Here is a 19,479-nt window from a genome sequence, read left to right as displayed (position 1 = left end):
GAACACCGACTTTATCCCCGTCTCGTCCATATTCATCATTCAAACAACGAAATCATCATACCAAACTCATGTTCAGTTCCAGAAACCCGGGAAGAGGTACTCGACCCTCTTCATGGCCTCGGGGTCGCGGCCCTCGGGCTTGGTCATGAACTTAACGGCGCCCTGGGAGGCACCCTCCCACTGCTTGGCGAGGACCATGTCGCTGTTGTCGTTCTTGGAGAGCTCGTCGAGGACGCCACCGACAAGGCGCTTTGCGTTCTCGCTGTTGGCGGCCATGTACTTCATGACCATGGCGACGTCGACGTCCTCAAAAGAGTGCCAGCAGTCGTAGTCGGTTGCCATGCAAATCATCTGGTAGGCCATTTCGGCCTCGCGAGCAAGCTTGGCCTCAGGAAGAGCAGACATGTTGATGACGCTGCCGCCCCAGGAGCGGTACATGTGCGACTCGGCGCGGGTCGAGAACTGGGGGCCCTCTGTGAACGTTTCGGTTAGCGATGGCTTTTGTAAAAAAGTACTTATTTACTGGTGGCGGCTCACCCATGCAGATGATGGTTCCCTTCTCGTGCAAAACGACGCCGTCGCCCTGCATATGCGCCGCGCACCGCTTCACGACCTCAGCAAGCCCCTTATCAAACGGGTCCGCGAAACCGACGTGTCCAACGACACCGCCCTCGAAAAAGGTAAAAGGGCGCACGCCCTTGGTGCGGTCGATGACCTGGTCTGGGACGACAAAGTCCATGGGCTTGATCTCCTCCCTCAAGCTACCGACGGCGGAGAAGGCGATGATGCAACGCACGCCGATGGAGCGCAGGGCGGCGATGTTGGCGCGCGCGGGCACCTCGTGGGGCGCGAACTGGTGGTGCAGGCCGTGGCGGGCTAGGAAGGCAATGGGCACGCCATTGTGCTCGAGAATCTGGATAGGCGACGAGGCCTGGCCCCAGGGTGTCGTCGGGTTGAGGGCCGCAACGGGGGTGTAGCCTTCCAGCTTGCCCAGACCAGTGCCGCCGATGACGGCAATGTGGACGGGACCTGGAGAAAAGATTTGTTAGCAAAGACGCTTTTATATCGCGCCCGCGCGCGATCAAGATTCGGGAGCCCGGCGGGATGACAACGTGGAGGGCCTTACGGTCAAAGTGGTCGGGGAGGCTGGCCATTGCGTCTTTCGTTCTGATGTTTGCGAGAACTGGGTATATTGGGTTCGAGGGAGGGGAATAAGAAAACAACAGAGAGGCAGCTTCGAGACTCGGTGATCGGCGCAAAAGCTTTAGTAGGATTACGATGGCTTGGGAGCTGACACTTTTTTCGAGGACCCCGCCGAGATTACCCCGCCATCCTTGGTTACGCTTCTTCAGTGCCCCGCCATCGCATCTTCCCGGTTGTCCCGCTCCCTAAACCCCCACCACATACATTCGCCCTTTTCACCACGTGTATACAGTCATTCCGGCCAGTCAGACTGTGCTCAATTTCCAATGGTCGAGGATCAATGGTTAAGGAGCACTGGAACATATCGTCTTGGTATAGGGATGGGGTTCTCTCATGCTATTTTCATCTGAGGTATCTAGCTCTCTAGGCTTTTCCTCTTTTCTTTCTTTGCAGATCTTCATCCGAACTCCAATCCTAGTAGTACGTACAGATAAAAAACGCTTCTATGCAAAAATTACTGAGCTGCCGTCTCCTTGCTCTCACCCTCGGCCGGGCGCACGGGCAGTTCCGTCTCCGTAGCCGTGGCATTCTTGGCACCGCCAGGGTAGCGGGAGCCCTTGTCCTTCGGCTGCTTCTTCTTCTTCTTCTTATCGTCCTCCACAGGGGGGTAAGCCTTCTGTGTGATCTCCTTCCACTCCTCAGAGGCCTGGAAGGCCTGCTGAATGGGCGCCAGGAGGTCGTTGAGGGCCTTCGTCACGGCGGGCTTCAGCAGCTGGGGCGTCAACTGTGACGGCGTTAGCTAGCTGCGGGAATCTGTTTTGTTGTATGTCTCAACTTACCACATCGTTCTTGAAGTCGGAGTTCATTTCGGCAATGTCCGTGTAGACCAGGGGCTCGAGACCGTCGCGCTCGCGCTCGACGCGGAACTCCTTCTTTCCCTTCAGAGCCGCCGCGGGAAGCAGGACGTACTCGACGAATGCCAGGACACCGTTGCCCTCGGCAACCTTGGGCACACACTCGGCCTTGCGAATCTTCTTTTGGACAACCTCGGGGGCATCAAGAAGGTCGATTTTGCTGTCTACACAATCTATATCAGCAGGCGTCCATGGGGTTAATCAGCGAGCAACTTACCTGGGTCACTTGAGCTCATCTTGCCGCCGTTCAGGCCCGGAACCATTGGGTTCAGAAGATGCGCGCGCACTTGGTATCCAACCTTGGGCAGCCACTCAGTGGCCGCAGCGAAGAGCTTTCTTTGATCCATGCCTGAAGAGGGTCGGTTAATCAGAGGGTAACTAGAAACTCCGAGCGTCGGTCCATACCTCCAAACTGGGCGTCAACCTTCAAGTGCTCCTCGTCACAGACCTGAAGTACGGGGTAGAGCAGACCACTCATGGGGGCATTCTGCCGACTCGTCAGCTCAGTCAGCGCAACGAATCCGTCAATGATCTTACGTCCGACTGCTTCACGACCTCTGCACCAGCCTTCTTTGCGTCTCTCTCGCTGATAAGAGAGCTCATCTTGTAGACATCCATGATGTACTCGGGGCTCTTCTGGTAGGAGCTGCCCAGAACGAACTTGAGCTTCTCCGTGGAAACGCCAACAGCGTTGAGGATGTTTGTGATGGCGAACTTGTAGAATTTGGCGCGCTGCTCGACGAGCTCGATCGGGGCCTTGAGGTTGTCGAGGAAGCCGTGAATGTCGGCAAGGAGGACGGTCAATTCGCAGTCGGCGGCGAGGAACTGCGCCAGCTTGATTGCAGGGACAAAGTAGCCGCAGTGCGGTCTTCCCGTTGTCGCGGTTCCTGCAGCGCAAAAGAACATGAGGGTCAGCCAATGCGCCGATGTGAGGCTCTGACATTGGGAACTGGAGCGTTCTCACCCCAGTAAATCTTCGGGTTGCGTCCCTCGGCTAGGATCTTCTCGATGATCTCGGGGTTCATGACCTCGGCGAGGTTCTCTTGGATGAGGGCGAACCTCTCCTGGGCTTTGGTTCCTTCCGCCATGATGGAGTTGGTTTTCCTGTTTGCAAAAGACTAAATCGGAAAGAATGCGCTTATACTCGAAGGGACGAAGTGTTGGAAACTGCGCGGTGGCGGGACCTGGCGGGGTGTAGTGATCGTGGATTATGTTCCTGTCCTGTCGGGTGAGTCAAGCCGTGAGTCGTCGCACAAATGGGCCAAATTCGCGTCGAAGACAAGACACCGCTGCGAAATTACCCCGCCGAGGGGAGGACGTCGGCAGCCAGGATGGACATGGCCGATAGAGGGGTCTACGGGGCTTCCATCCCTGACCATTGGTCGGTTTCAGGGGTTCGGTTGGAGGGGTTCACTCTAAAATTTCACAGGGCTCTCAACCCAGAAGAGCATTTGTGTCCCCAAAGTACTGCGTTGTACAGTGCTATCATGTTCTCTGCACAGGTTTTGCAGCGTTTGAGATGTTGGAATGAGATGAAATTGATATTCCAAAGCTCTTATGGGTCATGTGAAATTTTGTGAATTGTTTTGAATCATCGGCCCCAATATGAATGTTGAAGTTGCTTCTCAGAGTCACTAAGCGCTCAACTTGGAAACTCTCAAAATGGCAGTTGGTCTGTGTGTATCTGCTTACCAATTTGTGGTGCAGAGATACTTCACGGCGGAAATTTTCCTCGCTGACGATACACCGGTATCCTGGCGCCGCCACCTTGACGGAACCCCATTTCTCAAATCTTGTAGAGAATATTCTTAGCTACACAAGTTCCTCAGTCCTCTTCAAAAAAAGCTTCTTTTTTTCTCCTAGTAAATATTTACCAGTGCTTCGAATAATATCGGATACCCAAGCGCAGTGTTCACATTGTCACCGGTCGTTACCTGTGCTCCGGGCACACCACCAGCAAGCTCATTGCCGCCTTTCAGTCCCCCCACCAAAGACCATGGCGGCAGATACGGCGCCGTCTCTGCCGGATCTTGACCTTGAAGATGGTACTCCTGGCTATGAGACCATCGAGGAACGCTGCTTCTCAGCTGCCCTCATCTGTCTTGAGGGTCACTACACCATTCCGCCCATGGGCCCCCAGACCGCTGCGAAGGTCTCATCCATGATCGCCAAAACCCTCGAGAAGACACACACCTTCAAGCACGTCAGGTATGCGCCCTCACCGCGCATGTCGTTCTTACTCACATTTATCTAACAAGAACCAGGGAAACGTTATCAAGAAACGTGGAAATATGGATATGGTTGACCAAGATCTTCGGCGCCGCCATCCCCAGCCTCACCACTCGATCAGTAGGTCCGCTGTCAAGTCTGAACGACCCTGAAAAGGGTGTCACTCCCCAGGAGAGCACCGCTCTCATCGTCAAGAACCACCATAGCCTCAAGGATGATCTCTCCATCCTAAACAAGCTCATGCACATCGCCAGGAATCTCCTGGTGACGTCGGAACCCGAGGTCCCTCAAGACATTTGCGCCGCCGTTCACTTTGATCAGATGGTTTATCAGACCATTATTTTGTGCGTGAACGTCACCAGCAAGGGCTACGACGGCGAGATTCTGGACGAAACTTCAAGGGCTAAACTGAACGAGATCACCGATATGTGTAAGTCTTTGATCTCCTTTCATTTCAGGAGCACCGCTCACTCTCTGCAGACAAGAAGCTCTTGGTTACTTCCCTCCAGCAAGCCCACAACTGGACAGCCAAGAACGACCGTAACAAGATGTCGTTCTGGTACGACGTTCTTTTTGACGAGGATGCCCAGCTCGATGACCCCCAGGAAGGGATGGGCGACGGTTCCGGATTTCGTGTTGACATTGCCAAGACGGAAATCCAGCACTGGCTGGAGCGAAACTCAAGGATGTGCGACACGGCCCGGAAGCTCCTTACAGACTACTCTCAGAACAAGTCTCACAAGCCGCCGGGAGTTTTGGCCCCTATCGCACCTCTGGCCTGGAACTGGTTCCCCGAGGGCCAGGTCAAGGTCCGCGCCGACAACTACAAGGAGGGCGAGAAGGTGATCCCGAAGTGGGACCCGGACGTCCAGGACAAGTTCGAGCAGGACCGCGCCTACTGCCGCGTATCCAGGGAGATCGATACTTGGTGGATGCGCGCACGCGACGCAAACTACGAGGGGTGGGCGGTGCCCATGCCGTCCGTCGACTTCGCCAAGACAAGAACGGAGCACTGCAAGAACAACCTCCTCAACCGCTACACTCCCGTCATGCGCACGGAGGAACACGAAGTCGTCGAGATCGAGGAGTCTGAACAGGACCTGCCAGAAGGTTCCCCGGAAGAGTACGCCGAGGGCTACGATGACATGATGGACGACGAGGACATCGACGACGACGAGTCCTACGGCGAAGGGCCCTTGACCGGTCTCCTGACCGAAATCCCCAACATCCTTGACCCGAAACAGATCGAGGCCCTCCACATGATTGTCAAGTCCTGCATTCTCGACTCGGCCGGCACAGGCCTCACCCGCGCCGGCGAGAACCTCCAAAAGACGCGCTGCCGCATGTTCCTTGCTCTCGACTGCGGCAAGTCCCTCCTCCGCGAGATGCTCGTCTTCATCGCCGTCTGGGAAAAGGATGAACAGTCCCTCATCTTCCAGATCACCTCCCAGCTCATCGAGGCCCTCCACCACTCCGCCCTGGTCCCCTACGCCTGGAACTCCCTCCGCATCCCGAAAGACATCATCTCGCCCGCCCAGACCGTCCTCCTCCGCCTCGTAAACCACATCTTCCGCAGCCGCATCACCAATCCGCCCCAGGACAAGAAGGACCAGGAGCGCGACGTCAAGCTCGTCATGTTCTTCTTCAGCTTCTTCCGCAGCCGCATCGTCCCGGAGTGCGTCGCCCTCATGCACCTCCAGGCTCAGATCCGCGAGGACAACGTCGACCCCGCCGAGTTCCCCGTCGACACCTGGGACATGGAGCGCGCCAAGGACGGCCTCGCTCAGTACCTGGACTTCCTCACCACAGCCTCCGAGATTGCTGAGTCGAGGAAGAAGCTCATCGAGTGGGAGGCCGTCTACGACCTCATCACCCTCCTCAACGGCCTCGAGGCCGGCGTCCCCAAGAAACCCCTCGTCGACACCGTCCCCAGCCGAAACCGCCCCGCCGCCTCCGACCAACAGTCCCAGTCATCACAACAGACTGCGACCACCCCCATCGTCGAACGGCCCTACTCCACAAGCGAAAGCCTGCCCCCCTCCCCTCCGCCCCCCTCCCTCTCCGACCCAGCTCACAAATACCCCTGGTCCGGCATCAAGGGCCAGATCTTCACCATCCTCGCCACTCTCCTCCAGCCGCCCCCGGGCCAGTCCACCCCCGGCAACCCGGACGTGCAGACGCAGATGGTGAACCACAACGGCATCGTGCCCCTCCTCAACTGCTGCGCCTACGACGACCACAACCCCTTTGCCAAGGAGCGCGTCACGATCTGCCTCAAGTGGCTCCTGGACGGCTGCGAGGCCGCCAACAACTTCTTCCGCGAGCTCGTCAACCTCGCGCCCATGCCCAACCTGCGGCCGCCCCCCGGCGGCACCACCGTCTCCACGATCCGCGTCGACGGCATCCAGGGCGAGGTCAAGGTGCAGGTGCGCTCCAACACGGCGCCGGCCGGCGACGGGGAGACGCAGGAGGGCGGCGGGAAGCCGCACGTCCACGACCCGTACGGCCTAGCGGCGGGCGCCGCCAAGATGAATATCAAGTCCAACGCCAGCAGCGAGCCATTCACCGAGGACGACTTCATGTAGAGGAACCCGGGCGGCGGCGCAATTAACGATCGCACTTTTTGTTTCCTCTTTATCTTGTTCATTGGCGAAATGGTTGGGTAGCATCAAAAGAGGGAGGGGAAGAGGGATCAAAGCATACGTCCATTGTTTTTAATTCTTTATAATGTAAACGAGCGAGTATCAAGGAGGGGAAGATTCCCCCCCTCCCAAAAAAGCAAAACCCATAAGATAAAAACTACATTCTACTGATTAAGAAATAAAGGGGGAGGGAGGGTGCCGTATTTTGTGTTCTGTGTTCCACCAAAGAGCATCCCATTCCACCCAATACAGACAAGTTTAACCCAAAAGATAAGGAACGTGCAGTGGTACCATAGAAAGACTACAACCAAGCCAAGAGGCAAAAAAAGAAGAAGAAGAATAAGACGAAGCATGGGATACAATCCGATAGGGGTTCTACTGTCCCGAGAGACGGAATGTGCACCCGATGGAGTGGTGATACTGATCATCCCGCTGTTCTGGGGCATGGTTCAGCCTCCTGTACGGCAGCGCCTGCGCGCCCTGGTGGTGGTGGTGGTGTTGGTTGACGGCGTGGTAGGTTTGAGGATGGACCGGTTGCGAAGACAGCGTGTTAGTGCCGGGTAACAGCTGGAAGAAGGCGTCAAAGTCTGCGGGTGGGCTGGGCAGCGCCGCCGGTCCACAGGAGGATATGCTCCTCGGCGTCTGCTCCAAGAGAGACCATTGCTGCCGCTGCTGCTGCTGCTGCTGCTGCTGCTGCTGCTGCTGCTGCTGATGTGGCTCCTGTGGGTGCGTAACAACGGGCCGGTCCGAGTATGAGAAGCGACCCATACTCCGAGGGGGGATCTCGTGGGCCTCCATCACGTCCATCCTCATGGCCTCGCGGCTATCCAGTTCCGGGCTCATGCTCTGGTAGCTCTGCGGGCTGAGAGGATCATAGTTGGAGGTAACGGCCACGGGCGCCGGGTTTGCTGTGGCGCCGCGGGACTCCAGGGTTTGCCGACGGAGCGCCCGTTTCTTGCAATTGTACTTGGCGAGGTTCCACCGGTCAAAATGCTGGCGGTATGATCTGGTTCTGCGGGAGACAGATTTGTTAGCTGCACTGGCCCCTTTCTGTTTTTCTCTTCTTCTTCTGCTTCCGAGTGCGGGCGGTCTTAGTTTCCCGGGAAAGACATGAGAGGAGAAAATCCAGCAAGGGAACTCCAAGAACCGGGCTCCAGGAGAGGAAAGTGTTGACCGAACCAGCCGATATGAAAGGAGCAGGTAACTGACGAGGCCTTGAAGTTATAGTTCTTCTCCATTGCTGCCCTGACCTCTTCCAGAGTTTGGTTCTCGCCTATGTAGAGCCTTGTGATTATGTCCTGGTATTCTTTCCAAGCTTTCGTCATTGTTCAGGTCGAGGAAGATGTGCCCTACGGAGGGGAGCCTTGGGTCATTGGAGAAGGAGGGAGTACAGCAGCGATGGGCTGAAGGGACCTCAATGAGAGACCAAAGACGGACTACATTGATTATTGATAGGATAAGAATGTGTACAGATTGTTGTCGAAGAGAGACTGGGCAGCTTGCAACCGTCCTGTATATAGGCATATGCCTAGCACTGCTATTCTAGCGGATGGGGAGCAGTCTCCCCGTTTTCCAGGGCTGACGACAAAGACAATGAACGAGTGCCTCTAAGAAGCAGTTCTTTTTTCACGGGCTCAAGGCTACGGAGTTGTGGGCGTGTGCCCAAGGTGCAGTTCGATCCCCGCAGAGCCCACTTGGATGAAGGCAGCTCACTTCCTAACCGATAATACAAGCGCAGAGATCAATGACGGGGACGGGAAAGCGGAGAAGTCTGCCTTTGCGAGTGGCAGGCAAGCCCAAGGGAGTGGTGGAGGGCGAAGAGGTCAGACGTGTATGGAGCGCCTTGTGTAGCACACCACTACACAGGCAGGGGGCGTCTACACCGAACTTCAGCGAAGGTGTGCAACCACACTTCTCCACCGACCTCCCTTGCTTGAAGTGCAAGAGCATCGGCGTTGGTAGCTTGAAGACCGATCACTTGTCTGGATCTCAATGAATGCTCTTCAAATTTCCGTCGACTCGTTGCCATGACTGTGTTCCGCGGTAGACCATGTCAAAGTGGCTTGCTTCGTGTCCCATATCAAACCTCTCGCTCGACGAAGGAATTTTTTTTTTTGGCGGCGTCGGCGTTGTGCATTTATAATTAAGGCTTTCGACGAGCTGCGGTCCTTTACATGAGCTGTGTGCGCGTCTCAACGCCGTGTCTCGGATTGGGAGGAGGAGGCCAGACACAGCCTGCTGCTGAGGTGCTTATTCCGGGAATGTGGGCACCCCGCCGCTCACGATTTCTCGTTCCGAGCAGCCGTAAATGAAGCTGTCAAACACATCACCTAAACTTTAGTCAAACATTGGACAAAGTGAATAAATAAAATGGTGCTTCATTAGGAACTCCTATATATTCCACTTTAACAAAATCAGGGTGGTATCTCCCGTAACGCGGGTGCTGGAACGAGCAGCAAAGAAAGCAAGAAGGCATAAGGCTGTAGTGTAGCTCAGAAGTGGCGCGGCCAATCGGAAATAGTGGTGTGGTGTTGTTGTAGTCATCCGCGCTTGCCCGCCTCATAAGGCTAGACATGGACTGCCAGGCAACCAAGGAGGGTAGTATTCTGCCATGTCGTCGTGGCATTCGCCTCACTTTGCCGAAAATGGGGCGGTTGAGCGGGCACTTGATCAGATATCAGGCTGAGCCTGCTACTGGAGTGGGCGCAAGACAATCGAAGATGGTGTTCACGGGGTTCCTTAAGCCTTCTTTTCGTCAACGGGTATCTTCGCAGCAGGAGCAGCCGCCGCGCTAGAAGATGGGCCGTCAACCGGGCTCATCAGCTCTGGACTTGCAGTAGGGTCAGATCCAGTCACGCCTGCCTCTTGCCCCGAGTGAGCGCCAGACTGGGTCGCAATTGCCAGCTTCTCGTCAGATCCAGAAACAGGCGAGGCAGGCGAGGCGGGCGAGTTGGACTCGGCTGGTCCAGTAGCTCCCGCAACGTTCTTGATGATTTCGAACCATTTTTGCGCGTCCGCAGCTGTGTGCGCCTTGAAAGCCAACTCGGAGGATCCGGTAAGCTTCGCACTCATTGACCCGCTTTTATCCTTGCCCTTAACATTGAACCTGTCTCCGTTGGGGAGTCCAATGACAGCCTCGGGCAGGTAAATGGATAGTTCTGGCTTGGGGTCGATGCGGGTGTTATCAGAGTCCTTGAACTCATGCAAGAACTTGGATGGGGTGACAACGTAGTAGCCGGTGGAGAGGCCCCATGAAAGCTTGTTCCGCGACTTGCGCTCAAGAGAGCCCTCGATCAATGGCTTGACGGCGGAGTGGTCCATGTTGGGGAAAGTGACAGACTCGACCGAGCGCGGAGGGTCATTGGGGTTGACCAAGCGATCTCCGCTGCGGCCGACGAAAGCCTTCCACTCCAGGTCGGCCGGGACTCGTTGGATCGCGCCCAGCATATCCGAGTAGAGAGCGCGAGTCTTCTCAGCCTGGCCTCCAGTCAACTGAATGAAGGCCTCCATTGCCTGCTGAACGACCTCAATGACGTGGGCCTCGAAGGCCTCGAAGTTGTTCTGGACTGCGATAAGATCGTTGCGGTTGTTGTTCTCCTCGAGAACCTGCTTGTGCAGCCTGTGCAAGACACCCCGGTGAACGACGTACGGGTCATCGGAGCCGTGCATCTTGCCACCGGCCGACTCGAAGGCGGCGGTCTGCTGGCCCAAGAGCTCAATGTGCTTCTGCGTGGTGTTGCGGGCCTTGTCGACCTCCTTGGCGCCCTTCTGAGCGCCGTGGGCCAGCTCCTTGCCCTTGTGCTTGATCTCCTTGTGCAGGCGCTCTAGAACAGGCATGACGGAGCCCTTGATGCTCTTCTCCGTCTCGAGATTAGTGTTAATGATCGCTTGGGTATTGGCGCGCATGTTTTCGAAGTAGCCAGCAACACCGCCGAGGCTCTGGTCAAAGTGGTGGCCCTCCTTCAAAGGGTGGGAGATGGCCTTGAGGGCCTTCTCATACTCCTTGGACTGGACCCTGTGAATCTTCTCGACAGCCTCCATGTAGTCCTCCAGGTATCCAACGGCATGCTTCCAGGCTTGAAGTCGCTCCGCGAGAAGGCCAGCAGTCTGCGCGCGGGATGTTAGCCAGCGGCTAGTGGAAAAGGGGTTGTAAGGAAGTCGAAGGGTAGATGCGCGAAAAGCAACAAGACAGTCGCAGTTAAGTCCGGTCCATCACTTTTCTTCAATTTACGGATTGAACGGGTGTACTTACGCTGGTAGGGTCGACCTCGGGGACAGCATCGTCGCTGAGGCTGGTCGAAGTGGTCATGATCGTGCCCGACCTTTGGGGCAAGGTTTTGGTATCGGCCATGGTCGCGGTTGTGCAAGATGGGATTGTACGGTGTTTGAGCCTCTTGGGAATTTCGGTGCGCCAGCTGCAATATAGCTATGGTATGGTGTGTATTATTGGGAGGTTCGCTCAGAAGGCTTCGGCCGTTGGATCGGTCGACGAGGGAAATACAACGAGGGCAGAGGTTATATCACCAAGCGCGAACATTAGATGTGTCCCATCTCCCACCCCCCGCCATTGACAGCTGGTAATCAAACCGCCCAAGCTCCTGCACGCACAGTCGAATGACGTTCTCCACCAGCGCCAGCACAGCTTTTTGGCACTAGCGCCAGGCTCGACCCCCAAAGTGGAGTCAACTTTTACCCCCTGTGACGATCTCGACTTTGAGGAACGAATTCCACCCGTTTGCTCCTGCTGAAAGCTGAATGGGCGAGACCACTGAGGACGCTTTTTCGACCCTACATGGCTGAACTGGCTCAGCTGCTCAGGGTATTTCCCCGTGGTCACCATCGGTTGATTTTACCGGGCTACGCTAGGAGGGAGGCCAACGGATGAATCAAAGTATGACGTCAATGTGATAGTGAACGGGGTCCCTTGGGTTTTCCAACGCACAACGGCGCTAAGTGAGATGAGATGATCTCTGACTGTCTCACCGACAGTGACGATAGTGGCACGGGTGTAGGTTACACCTCTGTGCTAACAGAGGTGTCAGATTGAGAGCATTCCAATGTCGCGCTCACCAGGATAGCCTTTCACGCCTGGTCAAGCTTTCTGGTCATCCAGAGGCACTGCTCCAAACATGACGACCGCTGGGTCTGAAAAACAGGGTTGCGGCCTGACAAGGAACGACATGTTGGGACTGGATGCATTTCACGCGTGCCACAGAGGCCGGTTAGTCGTGCCGATTGGCCATGCGCTCGGGAGGTATAGACCCGGATATTTGAGTGCTGACAGCAGTGGGTTTGTCTGCAATGGGACAACGGAACTCGATTTCCAGAGAACCCCCTTCAGGTGACATTGTTTAGCGTATTCCCCAACCCCTCTGCTAATGATGGTGGTGAAAAGAATCGTTCAGCATCGCCCGCTTCGGCACGCTCCGTGACCCAATCGCAGGACTGTCTAGTCTCTATTTCAGCCACGGCTCGTCATACGTCCGATACCAGGGAGGATACAAGATGCATTGACCGCTGCCCAGGGGTTAGCAGATCGGACACTTGTAACTGAGAAATTACTTATGAAACCCCCAAAGACAACAGTTCGGTTAACGTGTGCCAAAGTGCCAAGTTATTCTAGAGCGGTGGAAATTGGAGACTTCGAACGGTCCTGTACCTCACGAGGCCGTCTAAGCAAGAAGGTCAAGCTTTTAGCAAGTAGAATTAAGCAACTCCCCACACGCCGTCTATCCAAACTAGCCCGTGTCCGTGAGGTTGTCGTTGGCAGTAAGGGTGTCGGCAAAGACGACTTATGACTGAGGGTCGCAGCACAAGGGAAGTGACGAGAAGGTCCTTTACACCGGTCCCGCCAGCCACTCGTTCTTTGCCTGTGCCGAAACTAAACACTGGGTGCGAGGTGTAAGCCCGTGACCCAGCCAGTTCCCAGGCTTCGTTGGGGTGTCCGACATCGGCCGGCGACAACCGCAACAACGCCGCACCGATGTGGAACCGTAACGTCGTGCTACCGCCCGCTCGGCATTGCGAGCGGGACGTCCAACTCCGAGTACTTCGTGCCGAGGCGTGCCGGCGGAAGAGGAAAGAATTGCATAGAGCTCAGTCTGCACCAGAACGCGTGCTGTCTGGTCATGAGGTCGGGGAGGATTGGTAATTGTATGCGGTCCTGTAACGACCACTGAGCAGTCCGAGGGGAGATTGCCAATATCATTAGACTTTAGATAGAGTCCGACGTTTGCCATGTTCAAAACACTAGTGAACTAGCATCGTATACTTATAAACAGAGTTTACACATGGTTATATGGTAGGACGGCAGTGATTTATGTAAATCAAGTATTGACTTTAGTCTTTTTGATATCTTGCATTTGACATGCCGCGCTCTGAGCGGTGGGTATACCATACGTCTATAATTGCCTTCCCAAAATTGCCCCAGTAGTAGATCCCTTGTCGTGTTATACCAATCCGTGTACGTGTGTCCGAGCTGCCGATGAGTCCTGGTGCCTCCAAGGCGCAAATCTAAAGCCTGTAAAATCTCAAAAAGCTATCCATCTTGGGTTCCTAATCAACCATCCAACGCCGATGCCATGCCTGAAGTAGTGCTTGCCGCCCTCTATATCGTAATTCAATCAAATGAGTAGGGTAAAAGATCGCGTGTCATGTCAACTCAGTACACCCTTTCCCGTCCTTGAATGAGGTGAAGTCGACGATCATCGCCGTGTTGAACTGCCTGGAGCAAGTTGCTTATACTCGACGGGCGGTGCCACGAGCGGTGCGAGCCGCCTGGTGTGGTGGGCTCGCTAACACCGCCCTCGTGGGACTCGGGAATCATGCTAAGCGGGTCCGCAACGGGGACATCGCTCGCGGGAGGCGTGCTCGGGGCGCTCATCGCAGAAAAGTAGTCCGGGAGCGCCTCAGTGCTGCCCGCACCACGTCGTAGAGGGGTCTTGACGGCTGTAGTGTAGCTAGGCACCTTGCTCAAGGTGGCCAGATCTGAGAAGTCGAGATGTTCAGGCGAGTTGCGGCCCGATGAAAATGTGTTGGGGGGGTGGTCTTCGGCGCTGTTATGGCGTGTCAATGCGACCGAATGCGACTGCGAGTTTTGGCCCGTAGGGACGGATGTCGGTGCTGCTAGATCCTCTGTGATGGCGTTCAAAGAGTTGAACGAGGTATTGCGAGAAGAGGGGTCGAGGGAGACGTTTTGCAGGCGGTGAGAAAGAGCGGCGGGTGCGACGCCATGGCCATTCATCATGGCAAGAGAAGCAAGGTTCTCTGAAGAGCCAGCACGAGACTGGGCGTAGAAGGGACTGCTGAATCCAGACTGGATACCAGGAGTCTGGAAACCGCTCATGTCAACGTCTTCATAGAGTTGGTCAAGGACATGCTCGCCGTAGCCAGGCGGCGCGATTCTGGTAACCGCTGCTTCGGTTTGCGCGGAGCCAGGGGCCTGATCAACGAGAACTCCATGCTCGTCGAGGGGCATGTTCGGGGAAATGAAGATGGAGACGGGCAGAGTGGCACGCAGCTAAATTATGTTAGCCTCTTGAATGGATAATTCAAGTGAACTGGGCGAATTGCAACTTACCTCTGAAATGTGACCATCGGGGTTCTTCAAGGCGACAACAAGCTTCAGCTTGTGTCGCACCTTGATACCGTTGTGGTTCAGGTCCTGGACACATTGCCGCAGTCTTTTGGGCAGGTTCAACTTCTTCTCCACCAACCATCCCTCTTGACCAGTATCTTCGATCGTATCGTGCCAGTGCTCGTCTCGGTCGACATCGAACTTCCAGTTGGAAACTTCTCTTTCCGTCCTGTGTTCCTTGAAGATGTTGCCCGTGGGGCCCTGTAGCGTGCACTCTCGGATTTCCAACATCTTGACGGTAATCTCCCCCATTTCGAGGCCCTTCAACAATGGAGTGAAGCGCATTTGCAGGGGGACTGTGGCGCCGAAGACGACAGCCTTTTGTGGGATGATGATGGAATAATCGACCTTGTTCGGCCAGATGTTCTCGACGCTCATGGCATGTAAAAACTCGAGGGCGGCGGGTTCGAGGGTGCGGATAATGCGCAGAGCCTTGTAGGCGTGCAGATCGTAGGCGAGCTTGCCGCGGGCGACGGTAGCCTTGAGCTTGTAGGTGATGCTCGCTTCGGGAATTCCTTCGACGCTCTCGGCCGTGTTGCCGGGGAGGGTGAATTCGAAGGGCCACTCATAGTTGCCGGCGGGCAAGATGGTGTTCTTGCCACCAGTCCCGCCAACGAACGGAGCCCAGCGGTGTTGGAGCAGGGTGGTGGTCTTGTCGACTTTTTGGCTGGAGACGCCTGACGCGGCAGTCTTGGAATAATCCCACCTATAGAGGGCGAAAGTCAGCCGGCTGATCTGCAAGAACGTGCGGGAATAAGGAGCAACTCATACGATAGTCGGAGGCTGCCGGTCAATCGGAGGTGGACATCTTCGATCTTCAGCGGAGTGGGCAGGCAAAGCACCACTACGCCCTTGAGAATCTGACCGGCAGACTCGTCCTCTCCTCCGCGAAAAACAATAAAGTCATTGTCTAGCCTGTGGAATGTCAAAAGTCAGCGGGCGGCGCGGGGAGGATGAGAACGGGTAGGGGAAAAGTTGGATTTGGAGACGTGGGGCAACGGCGCATACCTGATTTCGAAGAGCGAAGCGGCATGCTTGCCCGTAACGGTTGAGAATGGGTTGAATGACGGCATCTTCAAAGATTGGAGATGACATAAACCAAGCGGGATGCCTGGTCAGAGGGTAACGGGCTAAACATCTGAGAGTGGGAGGTCTGGAGACGGGCTTATATTTATCGACGGAGCGTCTTTTTGGGTACGAAGTACATTCATCAGATCGAAGGTGGGCAAGCGGCCAAGCGCCTTTTTGCTTGTGCTCTCACCTCACAAACGGGCAGCCCACCCAGGTCCAAAGTGAAGCCCACGCCCCTCGGCGGGTTCGCTCTTGGTGGGATAGGTGGGGCATGGCCGGGAGAAAGATGAGAGTGTGTGAAGAGGTTCCTTGTTCAGGGTCCCATGAACCTTGAACGGAGAAAGGATAAGGAGAGCCCAGGCGCAACCCCGGTACGTAGCTTGTGAGGATGATGAGGGTCGGCGGCAGCCACCGGGCAGGGAAGACGGCCCAAAACGGAGCCGGGGGGGAGGCAACCATGGCGAAGAAGGAAACGAGGTGCAGGGCTGGGTCGATGCGCCAGATGCCAGGCGAGAATGAGGTAAGGTACGGATGGTACGTGCGACCCGATGAAGAGACCGGGTATAGAATCCCGACGCGACACCGACCGATGGCAGTGACAGTCGCAGAGGAAGAGAGGCTTTGGCCCCCCTGCCCTGTCACGTCTTCGGATCCATCCAATTACGACGAGGAGGGTGCGGGTGCGTATCTGGCCAGCACTGTGTGTGTTTTTGGTTGCCGTGTGTGGTGTCCGGACCAAGACATGGGTTCGGCGGCGACGGTGCCCTGGCGCTGGTGGATGCAAAGTGGGATGTGCTCTTTTCGCCTTTGCCTCTTCTGAAGCACATGGAGGGGGAGGGGGCGTGGGTGAATCATGGTCAGTTTCTCGGTCAAACCAGCGTGTATACAAAGTCGTGACGGAACACACGACGTCGGTTCGCTCGCAATGTTTCCGTGCCTGAGAGGGTGTAACCATCCAGACTCAGCCTACCTTGGAGATGGCGCGTTCTCACATGAGCTGGCTGGTCCTTGCGGCTGGCTGGCCCGACGCCGATGCTGAGTCTGAGCTTGCGTCTGATTCCTGTCATCACTTCATTGCTATCTCTCCCGCCTCTGATGAGACGGTGCTCAGAGCTGGGACGGGCTAAAGAGAGCGCCGGGGGAAATTTTTATTTATTTCGCTGACCTGGTGGGTGTGCTGGCCCGGTCGGTTTGGTAGTTTCCTTGGACGATGCAAGTTGTAATACGAAATACTTGCTTTCGTAACCATGAGCCTACGAAACATGCAGCGTATCTAGAAATTCTTCGTGTCAATGGACTATCGCCAAACCGTGGTTTTCTGCCTCTTTGGGGGGGTCGACTTGATTTCTGCTGGCTCGTGTGGCCATGGATTCATGGGTGCATGGATGGATGCATGGTGGCCCAAAAAAAACAGGAAAATTACCTAAAATGCGATATGCAGTGTGGTAAAAAGGAAGAGACAGACAGGGAAGGCAAAATCGACGATGGAGAAAGGGGGGAAAGCAACTGCAATCGAAACACATGGTTCGAGCGCGTGCACTTGCTCAGACTGCGCCCGGCTGAGAGAGTACTGCGGTGTGCATCTTATTCGCGCGGAATACGGCGTGCGCAGTGTCGCCAGATGGGATTAAGGTGCCCGCGATACGGCCTGTCTGCAAACCGTCGTAAATGCGATGCGAAGCCAAGCCCCCGATGCGCCTAAATGCAGGAACTCCGACGGACATGCGCCATGATGGCTGCTCAGACCGATTCATGACGGCGGTAGACTGCAAGTCATGCTGGTTGCCTGTGACTTTTGAACTCGTCACTCGCTGAAGACTCAGCAGCGTCAGTGACAAAGCCAAGCAAACCAGCAAAATGAGACGATGAAAATAAGTAAAAATAAAACACCTGAGACGGTGTTGCCGCCGCCCGGCGTTCATCCGACGGATAAGGCGAGGGAGGGCCGAAAGGCTGCCGCTTGACGCCACTGATTGGCCCCCTGCCTGAATCGCGCGATGGAATGGAAGCTGGATGGAAGCTATGGGTCCTGCCATGCCTCCTCCCTGCCGTGTGCCTGCACCTGGCAATGAGACGCCCGCTCCTGAAGAAAAGCACAGAGCGAGACAAGACAGGCTGAGTGGGCCTCGCGTGGGATGTTACCACCACACCAGGCCTGCCCCGTTGCAGCGGGCGATGCTTCTTCCGTCCGTTACGGCGTACCGCTAATCACACTACTGTGCGGCAGCCAGATAGGTAGTTGTCTCGCTGACCGTCTCGCAGATTTTGCTGCCCGATGCCTGTCCCTGTTCAGCTGTTGGTTCGCACCCAAAGTCTCACCTATCGACGGTCACCATGGCCAATGTAGCCTAGACACTGCCTAACGCTAGCCACACACAATACAAACGACGCCAGCAGACCGCCTCGAAAACGCCATCGTCACCATCGCGGCTTTGACATCCATCTCGCGAAGCAAGCTGCACAGAACGGAAAGAGCCAAGACTCCTCCCATGAACACTCGCCATTGCACAACGGGGGTTCCTCCATCTTCAGCTGCCAGTCTTACCCGTGTTCGCTGATTGCATCGCCCATCATCTTCCATACGCGGCCGCTTGTCTCCTTGTGCGGACAAGATTGGCAACCCCCCACCACTGCTATCGACAATCGCCGTGGCGAGGCTATGTTGGATGACGCTGACCACCCCAGTGCGACTGTCTCTCTCATGCAGCCAGTAGTCATGAGCTTCACCAAAGTCATGAGACTCATGAGGAGAGCAAGCCGGAATGACTTCACTCGCATCTGAGCGACTCCAACCTAGATCACTGTTGGCCGTTGCTTGTTTCCAGACAGCATGTGCAAAATCGAGCCCTGCAGCAGTGCAGTGCAGGGTAGTAGTCGCCATTTTCATGACGTCCCCACAACCCCAGTTGCACCTGATGGCCAGAGTCTCACGATACCGTCGAAACTGATGTTTGCGGCACCCCGCGCCCATTGTCACACGGGGATTCCGGCGGCTCATCACCGCACGCCTCGCAAATCTCTGATCAAGTGCCTCATGGCAAGCCTGGGGGTCTCGCATTTTGCTGAATGAGTGACGGTCTCGGCTGAGTGTATGATTCCTCCGTATTGGCATCTGCAAGTCGGCGGGAAACCGATGCAAGCCAACTTGTCCACCTCCCCTGGCAGGTCCATCTGCACGGGATGGTGGTCTACCGCATGCAGCATTCTCAGCAGACGAAGGCATTTCAGACCTTCCAGACCGTCCGCCCGCTGGTCTGGGCATACCATTTTTACGGATCCAGTGATATCCACAGGACCTGCAGCGCTCCTCTCCCCTGCCAGGGCCCAGTTGGGTGCTTGGAAGATCGTCGCCAGGAGAGACGGAAACACTTTAGCACCTGGACCGAGCCCTGCCACGAATTCTGAAGGTCGAGCGAGGGTTCGGTGAAATCCCCACCGATAAGCACCAGGCCTAGATTACCCTAGAGCCAGGATTCCTCCGTTCCTCGTTCCAGCTCGAAGCGAAGGGCGACGACTCCTGGATCCTCGGCCGTCTAGGGTTCTGTCCCGTCAAGTCCCGGCCTGTCATCTCACGATGCCGCGGTTGCAGCGCTTTCGCTTACACGCCTGAACTGCACAAGAAAACGCATGAGCCAGAAACAGAAATCAATTCATAACCATACGATTTTGCGGCCAGGGCCGTCCGCACTGTGACGGTTCTCCAGTTTCGAGGGTTTCCAAACCCCCAACAGGAACAGCAAGAGAGCCAAAGGGAAAAAAAATTGGACCTCTCACCGACTCGGCATGTGGACTCCTCGCTGAAATTTGATAATGGCGCCTTCAACCCTGTTTTTGCTCCGATTGC

At 55.8% G+C, this 19,479-nt stretch overlaps 6 protein-coding genes across 6 annotated transcripts; 1 reads left to right on the top strand and 5 right to left on the bottom strand.

Moving 5' to 3' along the window:
- Nucleotides 1-72: 72 nt before the first annotated feature.
- On the bottom strand, nt 73-1,154 carry EsH8_II_001319 (S-methyl-5-thioadenosine phosphorylase; the record flags this gene model as incomplete). Its single annotated transcript, XM_083264617.1, has 3 exons — nt 73-473; nt 538-1,029; nt 1,127-1,154. 3 exons carry the CDS (start codon nt 1,152-1,154, stop codon nt 73-75), a joined length of 921 nt encoding a protein of 306 aa, XP_083121939.1.
- Nucleotides 1,155-1,657: 503 nt separating this feature from the next.
- Nucleotides 1,658-3,145, bottom strand: EsH8_II_001318 (tyrosine--tRNA ligase TYS1; the record flags this gene model as incomplete). Its single annotated transcript, XM_083264616.1, has 6 exons — nt 1,658-1,927; nt 1,983-2,221; nt 2,275-2,406; nt 2,463-2,544; nt 2,595-2,944; nt 3,022-3,145. 6 exons carry the CDS (start codon nt 3,143-3,145, stop codon nt 1,658-1,660), a joined length of 1,197 nt encoding a protein of 398 aa, XP_083121938.1.
- A 908-nt stretch (nt 3,146-4,053) lies between these two features.
- On the top strand, nt 4,054-6,871 carry EsH8_II_001317 (uncharacterized protein; the record flags this gene model as incomplete). Its single annotated transcript, XM_083264615.1, has 3 exons — nt 4,054-4,265; nt 4,322-4,716; nt 4,767-6,871. 3 exons carry the CDS (start codon nt 4,054-4,056, stop codon nt 6,869-6,871), a joined length of 2,712 nt encoding a protein of 903 aa, XP_083121937.1.
- Nucleotides 6,872-7,303: 432 nt separating this feature from the next.
- On the bottom strand, nt 7,304-8,253 carry EsH8_II_001316 (Clr5 domain-containing protein; the record flags this gene model as incomplete). Its single annotated transcript, XM_083264614.1, has 2 exons — nt 7,304-7,940; nt 8,138-8,253. 2 exons carry the CDS (start codon nt 8,251-8,253, stop codon nt 7,304-7,306), a joined length of 753 nt encoding a protein of 250 aa, XP_083121936.1.
- A 1,414-nt stretch (nt 8,254-9,667) lies between these two features.
- Nucleotides 9,668-11,279, bottom strand: EsH8_II_001315 (uncharacterized protein; the record flags this gene model as incomplete). The annotated part of the gene is made up of 2 exons (XM_083264613.1): nt 9,668-11,035; nt 11,181-11,279. 2 exons carry the CDS (start codon nt 11,277-11,279, stop codon nt 9,668-9,670), a joined length of 1,467 nt encoding a protein of 488 aa, XP_083121935.1.
- Nucleotides 11,280-13,589: 2,310 nt separating this feature from the next.
- Nucleotides 13,590-15,637, bottom strand: EsH8_II_001314 (or S-antigen, N-terminal domain-containing protein; the record flags this gene model as incomplete). Its single annotated transcript, XM_083264612.1, has 4 exons — nt 13,590-14,447; nt 14,508-15,270; nt 15,336-15,479; nt 15,573-15,637. 4 exons carry the CDS (start codon nt 15,635-15,637, stop codon nt 13,590-13,592), a joined length of 1,830 nt encoding a protein of 609 aa, XP_083121934.1.
- Nucleotides 15,638-19,479: the final 3,842 nt, after the last annotated feature.

The sequence above is a fragment of the Colletotrichum jinshuiense genome, chromosome 2, assembly GCF_051148585.1.
Source record: "Colletotrichum jinshuiense chromosome 2, complete sequence".
Taxonomy (NCBI): domain Eukaryota; kingdom Fungi; phylum Ascomycota; class Sordariomycetes; order Glomerellales; family Glomerellaceae; genus Colletotrichum; species Colletotrichum jinshuiense.
The sequence above is the reverse complement of the archived record's forward strand: the minus strand, read 5'-3'. Positions and strand labels throughout refer to the sequence as shown.